At 40.8% G+C, this 12,313-nt stretch overlaps 2 protein-coding genes and 1 long non-coding RNA gene across 3 annotated transcripts; all 3 read right to left on the reverse strand.

Moving 5' to 3' along the window:
* Positions 1 to 726: 726 nt before the first annotated feature.
* LOC113068668 (antigen WC1.1-like) lies at positions 727 to 2,576 on the reverse strand. The gene is made up of 6 exons (XM_026241479.1): positions 2,387 to 2,576; positions 2,113 to 2,298; positions 1,931 to 2,014; positions 1,398 to 1,457; positions 1,153 to 1,206; positions 727 to 1,037 (listed from the first exon to the last, which is right to left on the reverse strand). Exons 1-6 carry the CDS (start codon positions 2,496 to 2,498, stop codon positions 913 to 915), a joined length of 621 nt encoding a protein of 206 aa, XP_026097264.1. The 5' UTR covers positions 2,499 to 2,576; the 3' UTR covers positions 727 to 912.
* Positions 2,577 to 4,028: 1,452 nt separating this feature from the next.
* LOC113068375 (uncharacterized) lies at positions 4,029 to 4,458 on the reverse strand. The gene is made up of 3 exons (XR_003279532.1): positions 4,361 to 4,458; positions 4,164 to 4,247; positions 4,029 to 4,072 (listed from the first exon to the last, which is right to left on the reverse strand). It is a non-coding gene; the product is annotated as an uncharacterized LOC113068375 (long non-coding RNA).
* A 17-nt stretch (positions 4,459 to 4,475) lies between these two features.
* LOC113068676 (deleted in malignant brain tumors 1 protein-like) lies at positions 4,476 to 11,825 on the reverse strand (the record flags this gene model as incomplete). The annotated part of the gene is made up of 4 exons (XM_026241491.1): positions 11,770 to 11,825; positions 11,318 to 11,638; positions 10,189 to 10,497; positions 4,476 to 4,675 (listed from the first exon to the last, which is right to left on the reverse strand). Coding segments are annotated over exons 1-4 (873 nt in total), but the record flags the coding sequence as incomplete, so codon positions are not given.
* Between the last annotated feature and the right edge of the window lie 488 nt (positions 11,826 to 12,313).

Raw genomic sequence — 12,313 nt, forward strand, 5'->3', positions numbered from 1 at the left:
TTTCCTTATTACTAATCTTTATTGTTAACCATATTGATGAGAAATGTGATGTATATGTAAAATCCATAGGCTAATTTAATTCAGTTTTGTTCTATAATGTTGTAGCTAATCGTTTTTTTCTACACACACATATGGAACACATACACACACACACACACACACACACACACACACTACACGTTGTCCTACACATGGACGCTCTTTTCAAACAGAAGCTTGTAACACACATGATATCTGCCACATCATATAATGACTACTACACATTACAAATTATATATAATTTTATTTCAAATACAGGGAAAATGAAAAGTGAGTTTAATCCAAGCAGCTCTAATTTCGTAGTGTTGCCATTTAAACATGTTAATTACAAAAACAAAACGTTCGTTGTACTGTCTCTGGAAAAATCAACAGTGATTGATCAGCCTTTATTTATATACAGTATTGTAGACGTTATTACCTAGGCGAAGCTAAATTTGCTGAAATATAGGCTACAGTAAGAGCGCCTGCATGGTTGTCCATCAGATGCCTGTCAAAGTTGAGTTCGTTACTATAGCAACAGTAAAACTGTCATGTCGTTATAACGAGAAAACAAACTTTCGTTATGTCGAGATAACGAGAAAAATAAGTCGTTATAACGAGAAAACGAACTTCTTTATGTCGAGATAACGAGAAAAATAAGTCGTTATAACGAGAAAACAAAAAGGAAAAAAAATTATAATGTATGGCCGCTTAGAACTTCCGTACATATTTTAACTGATAAAAGAGTAAAACACCTTTTCTGAAATCAGAGTTTAGTCCGCTTGTCATGACATCATCATAGCTCTCAGGTGTGTCTTTCTACAAATTCACACATTCATCACTCACTTTCATTTAATAAAAAAAAAAAAACTAGCTTAATTGTACAGTCATATTTTAAACTAAAGTGTATTCTGTGCTGTTGTAGAGTAAGAGAGTGACACCTGTCTCACGATCTGGTTCCAGTCCATCAGTGATGACATCATCATAGTATCCCGCTGTGATTTCCTTCACCATCTCTTCTGCATCAACACACAATATGTTTGGATACAAAACCAAAATATGTTCTTTTGTCAGATCGTAAATACATTAATCATTTGGTGATGAATCATGTGATCAGTTAAAAACATCTCTGACCTTTTAGGCCACTGTCATTAGCGACATCATAATCTGCAGTCTTGAACTCTTTTGCTAAAAAAGGAGAACAGACTGTTAATATATAAGCAAAATTCAGTATTTAAATAATATTGGGTCAATAATCAAATATGCAATAGAATTGGTTCACTTCACTTAATTATAAAAAAAAGGTTTGATACATATGCAATTATTTATATATAGGTGTGTGTGTGTGTGTGTGTGTGTGTGTGGATCATCTCTTGAACCTGAGAGAAGCTCATCAGCATCTTCATAGCCAGAATTCAGTTCTTCAGAGATGAGACTCCCTGTTAAAGAAGAGCAGAGCAGAAACATGTTCATCTTTACAAACAAACTAAATTCTCATGATCTTTTGATTATAAAGAAGACCACTGAAATAGTATTCACATTTTAAAAGGATTATAGGCAGATATTCCTTTTTCAACCTGTTAGTAAACACACAAGTATCCTCACATGAGCCCATTCCTCACTGCGTTCCAGAAATACACACACACACCTGCACCTACACTTAAAATATATGAACACATCCTTATGACAATATAAAAATACTCACAGGAAGAGATACTCTCTTTCTCTTTCTCTCTCTCTCTCACACACACACACACACACATATAAACATGCACCTGCAGCTCTGTGGTTTTCTGTCAGGAATTCTGTGGTTTGAAGCAGGAGGTTTAACAGGACTAATAATAGATGAACATCAACTGTCTGACAGACTCTTATTAATGCTATTAAATGAGATTGATGGCTCATGTCTCACCCCTCTGAGTGAAGTGATTGTGTCTGTGCTGAATCTCCTCATAAACGGCCTCAGTCATCGTCCTGTGTCTCCTCTTAGAGAGAGCTGTGAGTGTAGACAGACAAACCTGCTGTCAGTTCACAACACATGACTGATCACACACTGAATAAGACACAATATGACAGTCTCTGGATCTCTCCTACCTCTCCTCATCACTCTGTTCTGCTGAATCAGTATAAGCAGTGGCACTAAGAGCAGTAAGAGCACAACTCCCAGAACAATCACAAGCACTGGGGGGACGGAGAGAGTTTGTGGAGGAGAGACTGATGTTGAGCGCACTGGAGGAGAAGCTGATGTTGTTGTAGCAGGAGAAGAGGACACTGACAAATCTGGCAAACACATTAACAATCATGCTATTTTTTAATTTACAAAAATAAAATTACAAATTACTAAAATTATCAAAAATAATTCTATGACCTGCACAGGTGAGTCCAGCGTGCTCTTTGTTGGAGCAGTCTGTGTGGTTTTTCAGGGAGAGAGAACAGTCCCACAGGTGAATCTCATTCCCTCTGCACTCGACTCTGTTCATCCACACAACACCTTCACCAGCACCAAAGACTGAATTCCCATCAGCCCTCAGTGCTGCTCCACAACCCAGCTGCCTGCAGACCACCTGAGCATCGCTGATGTCCCACTGATCATCACAGACTGAGCCCCACACAGCGTTATGATACACCTCCAGCCTCCCAGAGCACCGGCCCTTACCTCCACTCAGTCTGAGAGGAACATGATCTAAAACGCACACATCAACCAGAACTGAGCAGCAAAATTCACAGCAAAGTCTGAAGTTGTGATTATAATTAAAATAATCATAATAAACTTACTTGAACACTGTCTCTTGTATGGAGATGGTGAGGTAGAACATGTCAGAAGACTCTGAGGAGACTCGCGTGTCTGATCCTCTGAGATTAAAACATGTTACAATTTAATTTACTTCTAAATAGAACAACAACAACAACAAAAAAAACTAATAAAGAAATGTAAAAAACATTAACATTTCAAACCATCTTAAATCAGTTAAATATGATCTCACTTGAGCAGGTGATATTGGCGACTTCATTATCACAGTCAGTCTGTCCCCAGGGTGAAGATGGACACTGCCATAAAGTGGAGTCATGTTGTCGACAATTCAGTTTATCAAGCCAATTATGGGACTTCAGTCCCTTTGAATAACTGGGTTCACTGCCAGATCTTCCACAGTTCAGCTCTTGACAGATCAGACTCGCTGTGTCTCTGTTCATCAGGTTGTAACAAACATTACCCCAGGATCCATTGTAGAAAACCTCCACATTCCCTTCACAGCCCTCAGTTAACCTGATCTCTTTAAACTCTAGATAGAGAAGGATGAGAATCAACCTCAAATCTCATGGAATGACAGCGTTTTAATTAGGGATTTGAATTATACAGGCTTTAATGATTCTGATTAATCCTAACGATTACAGTTCATTACTAGTTCCATAAAGTTTGAATGTGAAAAACAACACTGAACAAACAAAAATTCTTAATTTATTAATATATATAAAATAATACTAATACTGACCAAATGCAAAATGCATTTATATTTTTAGCTGCACTTTGTCATATGAACATCCAGTCTATAACTACACTCATTTAAATATCAAAGTTAGCTGTAAGCTCTCTGTCATTCACTACAAAGATTAGAGTTTAGTTTTGAGAATGTTTTGTGTTGTAGATTCAGTAGGGTTATGTTGTGTTGTAGACTAGCAAGTAGTTTAGAAAACGTAAAATGTTTTGGGCAAAATCATTATTTACATTATTGTCTACCTGAGCACACGACTCCTACATCCTCCTTGTGTTTACAGTCATGTTTTCCCCAGCCTGAAGAAGAGCAGCTCCACAGGGACGTCTCATTCCCCTCACACTCCACCTCATCCAGCCATATGTGTCCAGAACCAGGACCAAACCAGGCTGGTACCTGCTGGTTACTGAGGGCCACTCCACACTGCAGCTGTCTGCACACCACATGGGCATCTTTAATATCCCAGGAGTCATCACACACTGTCCCCCATGAGCCGCTGTGAAAAACCTCCAGCCTCCCTGCACAGTCTCCCCCAGAACCCACCAGCCTGATGGACCCTCGACCTGATATTCAGAGACAGAAAAACAGTGATTGTTCATACATATTTTTGATCACTAATAACTGAAGAATCTGTCCAGATGTTGATTTTCTCACCAAAGTTCTTTACTGACAGCTTTTGTGTGAAGCTGCAGTTGAGAGTTTGTGAAGAGCTGCAATTCTCCAGATGAGCTTTGCTGTCTAGAGAGAGTATTTATTTGTGATTTAATTTTTATCTAAAATATAGTATATTTGTTCAAATGTGTAGTTTTATTCTAAAACCCATGACTTCAGTGTGGTGTGAATGTGCTCACCAGAGCAGATGATTCCAACATCTCGTCTGTGAGAACATTCAGCTCGACTCCATGAAGAGATGGAACATTCTGAGAGTTTTGTTTCATTCCCGTCACAATCAAACACATCAGCCCAGGGTTCTTCATTTCCCTCTCCAAACCAGTCTGATCCCACAACAGACACAGCAATCCCACAATTCAGCTGTCTACAGAGGACACTGGCAGCTTTCATATCCCAGCCTGCATCACACACTGTGCCCCACTCTGTGACAAACTGAAGCTCCACTCGTCCAGAACAAGAGTCTGAACCATTCACCAGCCTGAGATCTGTGTAACCTGGACAAACACCTGACAGCTCTTTTAAACAGTATGAAACTAGTGTCAAGATAATTGAGCAACACAACAGCAACATATTACTATATTTTATTATTATTATTATTATTATGTATTATTATAATTATTATTATTATAATGTAATTTATCTAAAACTGGGGTGAGCAACCCCGGCACGCATAGGGTTAATCGCTAGCATGTGAGCAATAGGGAAAACGTGTCTGGTTACTCACGTAACCTTAGTTCCCTGAGAGGAGGGAACGAGACATTACGTATGGGTAAATCCATTTCCTCGAAATTATGAAGTCTGATTGAATAACTCTTTTGCTTGCAAATAGCCAATGGTGCCCCCGCCCTCACCTGATTGGCTGACAGCCCTCAATATAGGTGATGGCGGGTGCCAAAAAACCTCAGAATCGTCAACTGAACGAGAGCTATAAGGCTTTCCACACAGCAGGTTACGTAATGTCTCCCTCCTCTCAGGGAACTAAGGTTACGTGAGTAACCGGAGATGTTCCCTTATCGAGTCGGTCTCTCGACATAACGTATAGGGAACAATAAAACTCCCGTCGCGTGGGAAAAACTGTCCGGCCCAGCATCGAGCCACAGTAGAGTATAAGCACTAATTCTTACAGTTCGCTAGCTCTAGGTCGGGTACCGGAACTGGTTGAAACACATATTGACACCGAGCCAAATCGGCTCCTACACCATCGTAACCCTGTGCACCCAGATAAGCAACACTGGACTCTATACAGGGGGCATTAATGCATGCTGTGGCGGGGGCTGCTTCATATAGCGGAAGAATTGACCGCTATATGAATGGCAGGTGACTCGTCTGCGGCTTCTTGCATGGGAACATACATAGGCACCTCCTTGGGCTTCCCTGAGCTTCCACTTTGCGAATCGTCTTTCTTCCCCCTGGCACAAGCATCAGGAATGCTGCTCCTTCTTTCCTGCCGGGTGCCCTTGGCTACTAGAGGCTGGTTTATGGTATATCACGCTGGGCGCTGCGCTGAAGAGGACCTGGACCTCGCTGCAGGGGGGGCTTGAGACTGTTTCGGCAGGAGATGAGGCATCATCTTAGACTGCTTGACATTTTCGGCGTATTTCTCCGACAGAGACTTTCTCCAACACCGAAAAGACCAGTGGGGGTCACTGGCGCATCCTGGAACTGCCTCTTTACGGCAGTAGCTTGACATGGCCTAGAAGGCTAAGAGGTGGTCGTGCGTACCCCAATATCTCTGCAGCTTCCACCATCGTCAGCAGCTGGGTCCCCAGTGCATGGGCTCGGGCTGAGTAAGGGGAGTGCCATGACCAGGTGAGTTCCTCGTGGACCTCAGAAAAAAAGGGCTTGGGTCTCTGCAGGGCTTCAGCCTGACGGCCCGCGCCGAGGAAGGAACCGTCCATCCATCTCTTAGACGGCAGCTCCTTGGGGGCTGTCCACTCCAATTCCAAATCTGCCACCGCCTCCGTGAGGATCACCATAAGCTCCACATCCAGCGAGGTGGGGGCGGCTTCAGATGGGGCCTCAGACCACGCTCCTGGGTCGGAGGCACTCGTATACATGGCGTCGTCCTCGTCATATCCAAATCAGACCATTTCCTGCGCTTTAAGTGGAGGGCGATGACTGGCCTCAGATTATGAGAGGGGATCTTCTACGTGGGATGGCGTGGGCAGTACCTTGACAGAATCCGTGGTCGGAGCTCTCTGCCATGGCCGCGGGAAGTGGGGGTGCTGCAGCACCCCCTAGTGACGAGAGGGAGATAAAAAAAAATGTAGGCCTATTAAAATATTTTGCACAATTTATAAATTCCTTATGAATATTTTAGAAAATGATTTTGAAACACGTAGGCTATTACGTATATTTTGGATTTTAATTTCATATTTTGAGGCCTAATCAACACAGGTTCGGAAGTTACGTTGTCGACGTCAGGCAGGCAGGTTTGGTTGCCGAGTAACGAGGTTTCCCGCTCGTTCCATGCAGAATACATCCATCTTTATATAATACAGCGCACCTCGACATTTGGACACCTGTAACCAGTCCAGGGCACCCCGCCTGCATGTAGCTCAGGTAAGAGAATGGTGCTGCCGCGCTTGTAACATTTATTTTTTGGCAACAAGTGTGGGATCAGCTTTGACTAACCAAGCTATTGTAAGTAGTACACTATTATAGTATTTTTGTAAGGTGGTGGGGATGGAGATGGAGAGTATTATTTCGTTCTTGTGTTCCTTGCGTAATTATTGTGGAGAAATGTTAAAATAAAGTTTAAATAGTCGGAGATTATTTCCTTGTGGTTTGTGTAAAAAGGTTGGAGATGAAAGCTTTATACTGTGCGTGTGTTCTTTGTGTAATGGATGTGGAGAACTTTTCAATAAACAAATTGCTTAAATAGTCAGAGATTATTTCCTTGTGGTGTGCGTAAAAAGATTTTGGAGTTAATAGAGTTGCGTGTGACATAAACGTGACATAAACGTGCAGTGACTCAAGCCAGCTGACCAAATCGATTGCATTGTTTTAGCGTTATTGTGAAGTTTGATTAATATTATATTTTGTTGTAATATTATTTGTTGTATCTTAATATGTTGCATGTATGTATAGGCTATCTGAAATTTTAATGAAAGTAATTATTTAGTTTTCTTTGGATTATTAAACTATTATTTCTGATTCTGCTTCTGCTTCAGATTAATAGCGCATTGCGCATATCTGAGAACTGATGTCTGTACGTTTCAGACCCTGGCTGGCTGTGCACTGAAGTGTATATGACAATAAAAGTAGTAAATCTCAATGTATTTATTTTTAAAATGTGTTTTAAATAGGCCTATATAGGCTCATAGGTTTTTTTGTCTCTTGGTTCGCGGCTCGAATGCGGCGGACATGGGAGAGGCAGGAGATACAGGGCCACCGTTACGGGTAACAGCCAGCCTTGCACGAAGGTTCTTGACGGGAAGCTCCTCACAGGCACGACATCCGATTCTTAGAATGCTGCCTCTGCGTGAGCCCAACCCAGGCACAGCACACACTGCTTGTGTGCATCCGGGAAATCAATGGGCCCACCACACATGCAGCAGAGTGACATTTTAAGAGAAAAAAAAATCACCAGAACGTGAGAGGGGATAACTTTCCACAATATTCCGCTCTGAATGCATGAATCCACGGCGAAACCAGACTCATGTGAAGAAAAAAGATTCTGATGTTTTTTGGCGCTCGCCGTCACTTATATTGAGGGCTGTCAGCCAAACAGGTGAGGGTGGGGGGGGGGGGGTGGCATTGTCTATTTGCAAGCAAAAGAGTTATTCAATCAGACTTCATAATTTTGAAGCAGTGGATTTCCCTCTACGTAATGTTCGAGAGACCGACTCGATAAGGGAACTGCATCTTGACGTAGGCTACATTTTGAGGTAATAACTTATCATAATCAGTCAGCCTGCTAGGAGCATGGACTGTATAAAAACATGGACGTAGTGTCCGTGTTGTCAGCCGTAGATTCATGAAGATAATTTTTGAAGTATAAATTGTGCAGAGCAGGCCGTCGCCATCTTGGCAGCATGTCACCGAGTGACTCTACTAGACAATCAAAAATGGGCAAGAACGCGGGAGCTGGTTGCTGAAGCCATGCCCACCTAGCTCGACAGCAGTGACAGCAACCGCAATCCACCTGCCACTCAAGCGACCACGCCCTTAATTATGTAGAACTTTAAGGCTTTAAATAATTTAAATGGATGAGTTATAAAAAAAATTCACCCCCCTCACAGTTGTCATGAAGGGCAAAATTAGCTATATAGACTAAACTTATTTTTCGCACCAGGCTGTAAACATGTTTTTTCTGCTGCAAAGTTGGGCACTTTAACATGGGGAGTCTATGGGACTGACTCTCTTTCGCTTCCACAAAAATAGGCGTCGGTTCTATTTCTAACATGCACGCATTTTCCGTGCGGGTCGAGCCGCACCTGAGACGCGCGTGTCACGCAGGCAGTCTGCAAGTTATAACCTGTTAACATGGGAGCCGAATTAAAAATGGACACGCCACGCAGCTGAGACGCTTGTGCCACGCATTCAGTGTGTCGCCGGCCTCAGTGGTCTACAAGTACTCGTCAATATCAAAATGACTGAGATGGCCAATTAAATCAAAGTAGGCGGGGTTTACTGTTAACAGAAGCAGAGCGCGAAGTGTCAGTTTAACATTAAAGAGAGCAAAGTAAGATGAAGCTGCAAACCATTTAATATTAGTCAAAGTTTAACGATACATTTTACAATATAAATATTAAATGACCGACAGCTATATGCAGGTATTAGGGCTGGGACAACGCGTCAAGGTCATTGATGACGTCGACGCAAAAAATACGTCGACGCAAAATATGCGCATCGATTCGTCTACCTGTTTTTATTTCTCCAAAAAACGTTTGCAAAACGTTTCCCTTATGTGCGCTGAATATACGCGATGGCCGGAATAACATTCTGTCCAACGTTATATAACCAATCCAGGGGGTTTTCTGCATGTATCTTTTTTTTGGCGGCTGTCAAAGCCTTATTTGATCGGTGAGTGATGTAGAATGACAGGGCGCGTACGAGAGAGAGCCCCGGCTGCACGCGCACTCACAGTCTTCAAACAACACGAGCGCTTCTTGCTCTCTCTCTCTCCCTTGTGCATATTAATCAAAATCATTAAACACGATAGAAAAAGGGGGAAACACCAAAGTTTCACGCGCGCTCGCGCACTCATAGTCTTCAAACTACATGAGCGCTGTCTTGCTCTCTCTCTCTCTCTCTCTCTCTCTCGTGCATATTAACCAAAATCATTAGACACGATAGAAAAAAGGCGGAATGCCAAAGTTTCACGTGGAGCATTCGGGGATATTTTTTTTCTCCATGACAGGCTGCTGGCTCCCACTTTAAATTATTATTATTATTTTTTTTTTTTTAGAAAAGCACTCTCTGTATTAGCTTAAAGCCCTCAAGTTTACATTGGTTACTGTATTCTTTCAATTGCTCTAAACAAGTATTTTGGGTGAACTTTTTATTGAATGCTAGACATTAAGTTGTTATTTTAATCTGAAAGAAGAACTTTTTTTCAGTAAGCTAGGCCCTATGTGTTCAGTAAGCTTGTTTCAGTAAGCTATGTGTTTTCAAGGCTTCAAGGTTTTATTGAATGCTATCTCTATACAAGTGCAAAGTAATGCATTCTTAGTCTTTTATTTTGTAATTTTAAGAGCAATAAACATATATTGCAATGTTAAGGAATTCATATTTTTTTCATTCAGATATGTAAATCAACATGTATAAATTGTTAGTAGTCAATTAATGGGGAGATAATCGAAATCGAATCGGCCTGGAAAAATTAATCGTTAGATTAATCGATGCATCAAAAAAATAATCGCTAGATTAATCGTTTAAAAAATAATCGTTTATCCCAGCCCTGGCAGGGATGCAAACTACTCACAAAAATAAAAAAATGGCAAGTCATGCCGAAAAGGTTGCCGACCCCTGACCTATGAGATACAAAATGTTAATACTCAACCAGAACAGATCACTCCCACATCATTGTCATGAGAGCAGTTGTGTTTCTGTGAAGATGATCGTGAACAGACGTCTATCTGAGATTCATTTCCTCTGCACTGAATCTCCTCTGACCAAACACGGCCTTTTCCTTTACCAAAAGCAGCTGCTCCCAGCACCTGTACAGGAGCCCCACAGTCCAGCTGTTTACACACAACCTCTGCATCCTGCTGGTCAAAGACAGCGTCACACACTGTGTACCATGTGTTCCCAAAAATCACCTCCACTCTCCCAGAGCACAGAGACCCGTCCACAAGTCGAAGTCCTTGTCCTGAGTTGGTGAAATAAAAGATTTGTAAATGAAAACACAACTCGCTCATTTATCTTCACATAAGGTCATAATTACAATCATAAAGTCAAAACTTATTGAAAGCCTATAATTGTCAGGCATTTTGCAAAATATATGGTAGCATAATTATTAGCATAATTATACAGAATGTTAATTAACCTAGCGTGAGGTAAAGCGATAATTGAAAGGGGAAATAAGCATAAAGAACAATAAATATAAAACTATAGCCCTAGCTCGTTAATATAATAATATTATGTAATAATAATATAATTATAATAATAAAATACAAATAATAAATAGACACTATGTGATTTACAAGACTGTGGGATGGAGAAATGTTTTATCAATCTTTGATAATCCCAGGTTGCTATGGTCACGCAGCGTTGTTTACACATTAAACTCGTAAATATAAGAATGCGACAATGTTAATGTCGACAAAATGATCTCGTGAACACGACAAAACTACGAACATGTCCGTCCCGCTTACCGTAGATATGTAATTTTATATTTCATCTGTAATTTGATAATCTTCATTAAATAAACAACGTAAATATGATTAGATCAGACTGTCTGAATATAAAAAAGACATGACATATTTAATGGAGACTCTCGTCATCATAGTTTGTTGAAAGATAAGGAATTTACATTAATATATTATTAGGAACAAAACAATTAAACAGAGACTGCCTGTTTCATAAAATTGATATTGATGCTTGTAAACACCATCATAGTATGTTTTTGATTGAGTGTGAATTATGAAAGAGAGTGATGAAATAACAGACTGAGGTTTGGAGCATCTTACCTGAACAGATGACATCAGCATCAAGATCATGATTACAGTTCCACAGTGTATAAAACCAGCTGCTTGAATGGCAGTCTTTCAGTGCAGTCTCTGATCCACTACAGGATACATCAGACATTGAAATTGGTCCTGATCCTTGTCCAAAGTAAGCAAAATATGTTGGATTTACAGCCGTCCCACAGTCCAGCTCTCTACACACCACTTCAGCATCAGTCATATCCCAGCCAAGATGACACACTGTTCCCCACTGACCACCATTAAAAACCTCCACTCGACCAGCACAGGGATTATTACCATTCACCAACCTCACACTCACACTGTCTACACATGAGAGAGAGACAATTAGTGAACATACTGTACCAAACATAGTATGTAGTAAAGTGTAACATTACATGAAAATTATTTCAGTTCATTTTAAATAGATTACCTCTTGACTCTGAGTATGTACCTACCAGAGGTGATGAGTTTTATCATATAACACAGAAACATCAGCATCAGACAGTCTCCTGTCAGCCCCCTAAAGAGAGAGAGAGACTCACAGCTGCCAATGACACTCACTGTTCCCTTATTAGACACAACAGAGGAAATCATCAAACACAATCAGTGACAAATCAGAAAGCAGCATTTTGATTTTCTCCATATATATCAATAAAGTGTGAGCACTGATGAGCGGGACTCCTCCTCCAGCGTGAAGAGACACTTCACTGAGGACAGACTCGTGTCAGTCAGAAGTCAGTGTGGAGATAAAGTCACACTAAACTTAAAGCAGATTGATACAGAAACACTGCAGCTTATATTCAGCATCAAACCTGAACCTGAACACAGCAGACACAAGCTCTGATTACTGACTTCTGTACGTCTGAACACTTCAAACAATCTAGAACAAATTTCTCATGATTAATTGTAATGAATTAATGGATTTTATTCAGTTACCAAGGAAAAAATAACCATTTATACACCATTGTATAAATTATATTGTTGCTAAATCTATTTTGA

This window comes from Carassius auratus, chromosome 4, assembly GCF_003368295.1.
Source record: "Carassius auratus strain Wakin chromosome 4, ASM336829v1, whole genome shotgun sequence".
Lineage (NCBI taxonomy): Eukaryota > Metazoa > Chordata > Actinopteri > Cypriniformes > Cyprinidae > Carassius > Carassius auratus.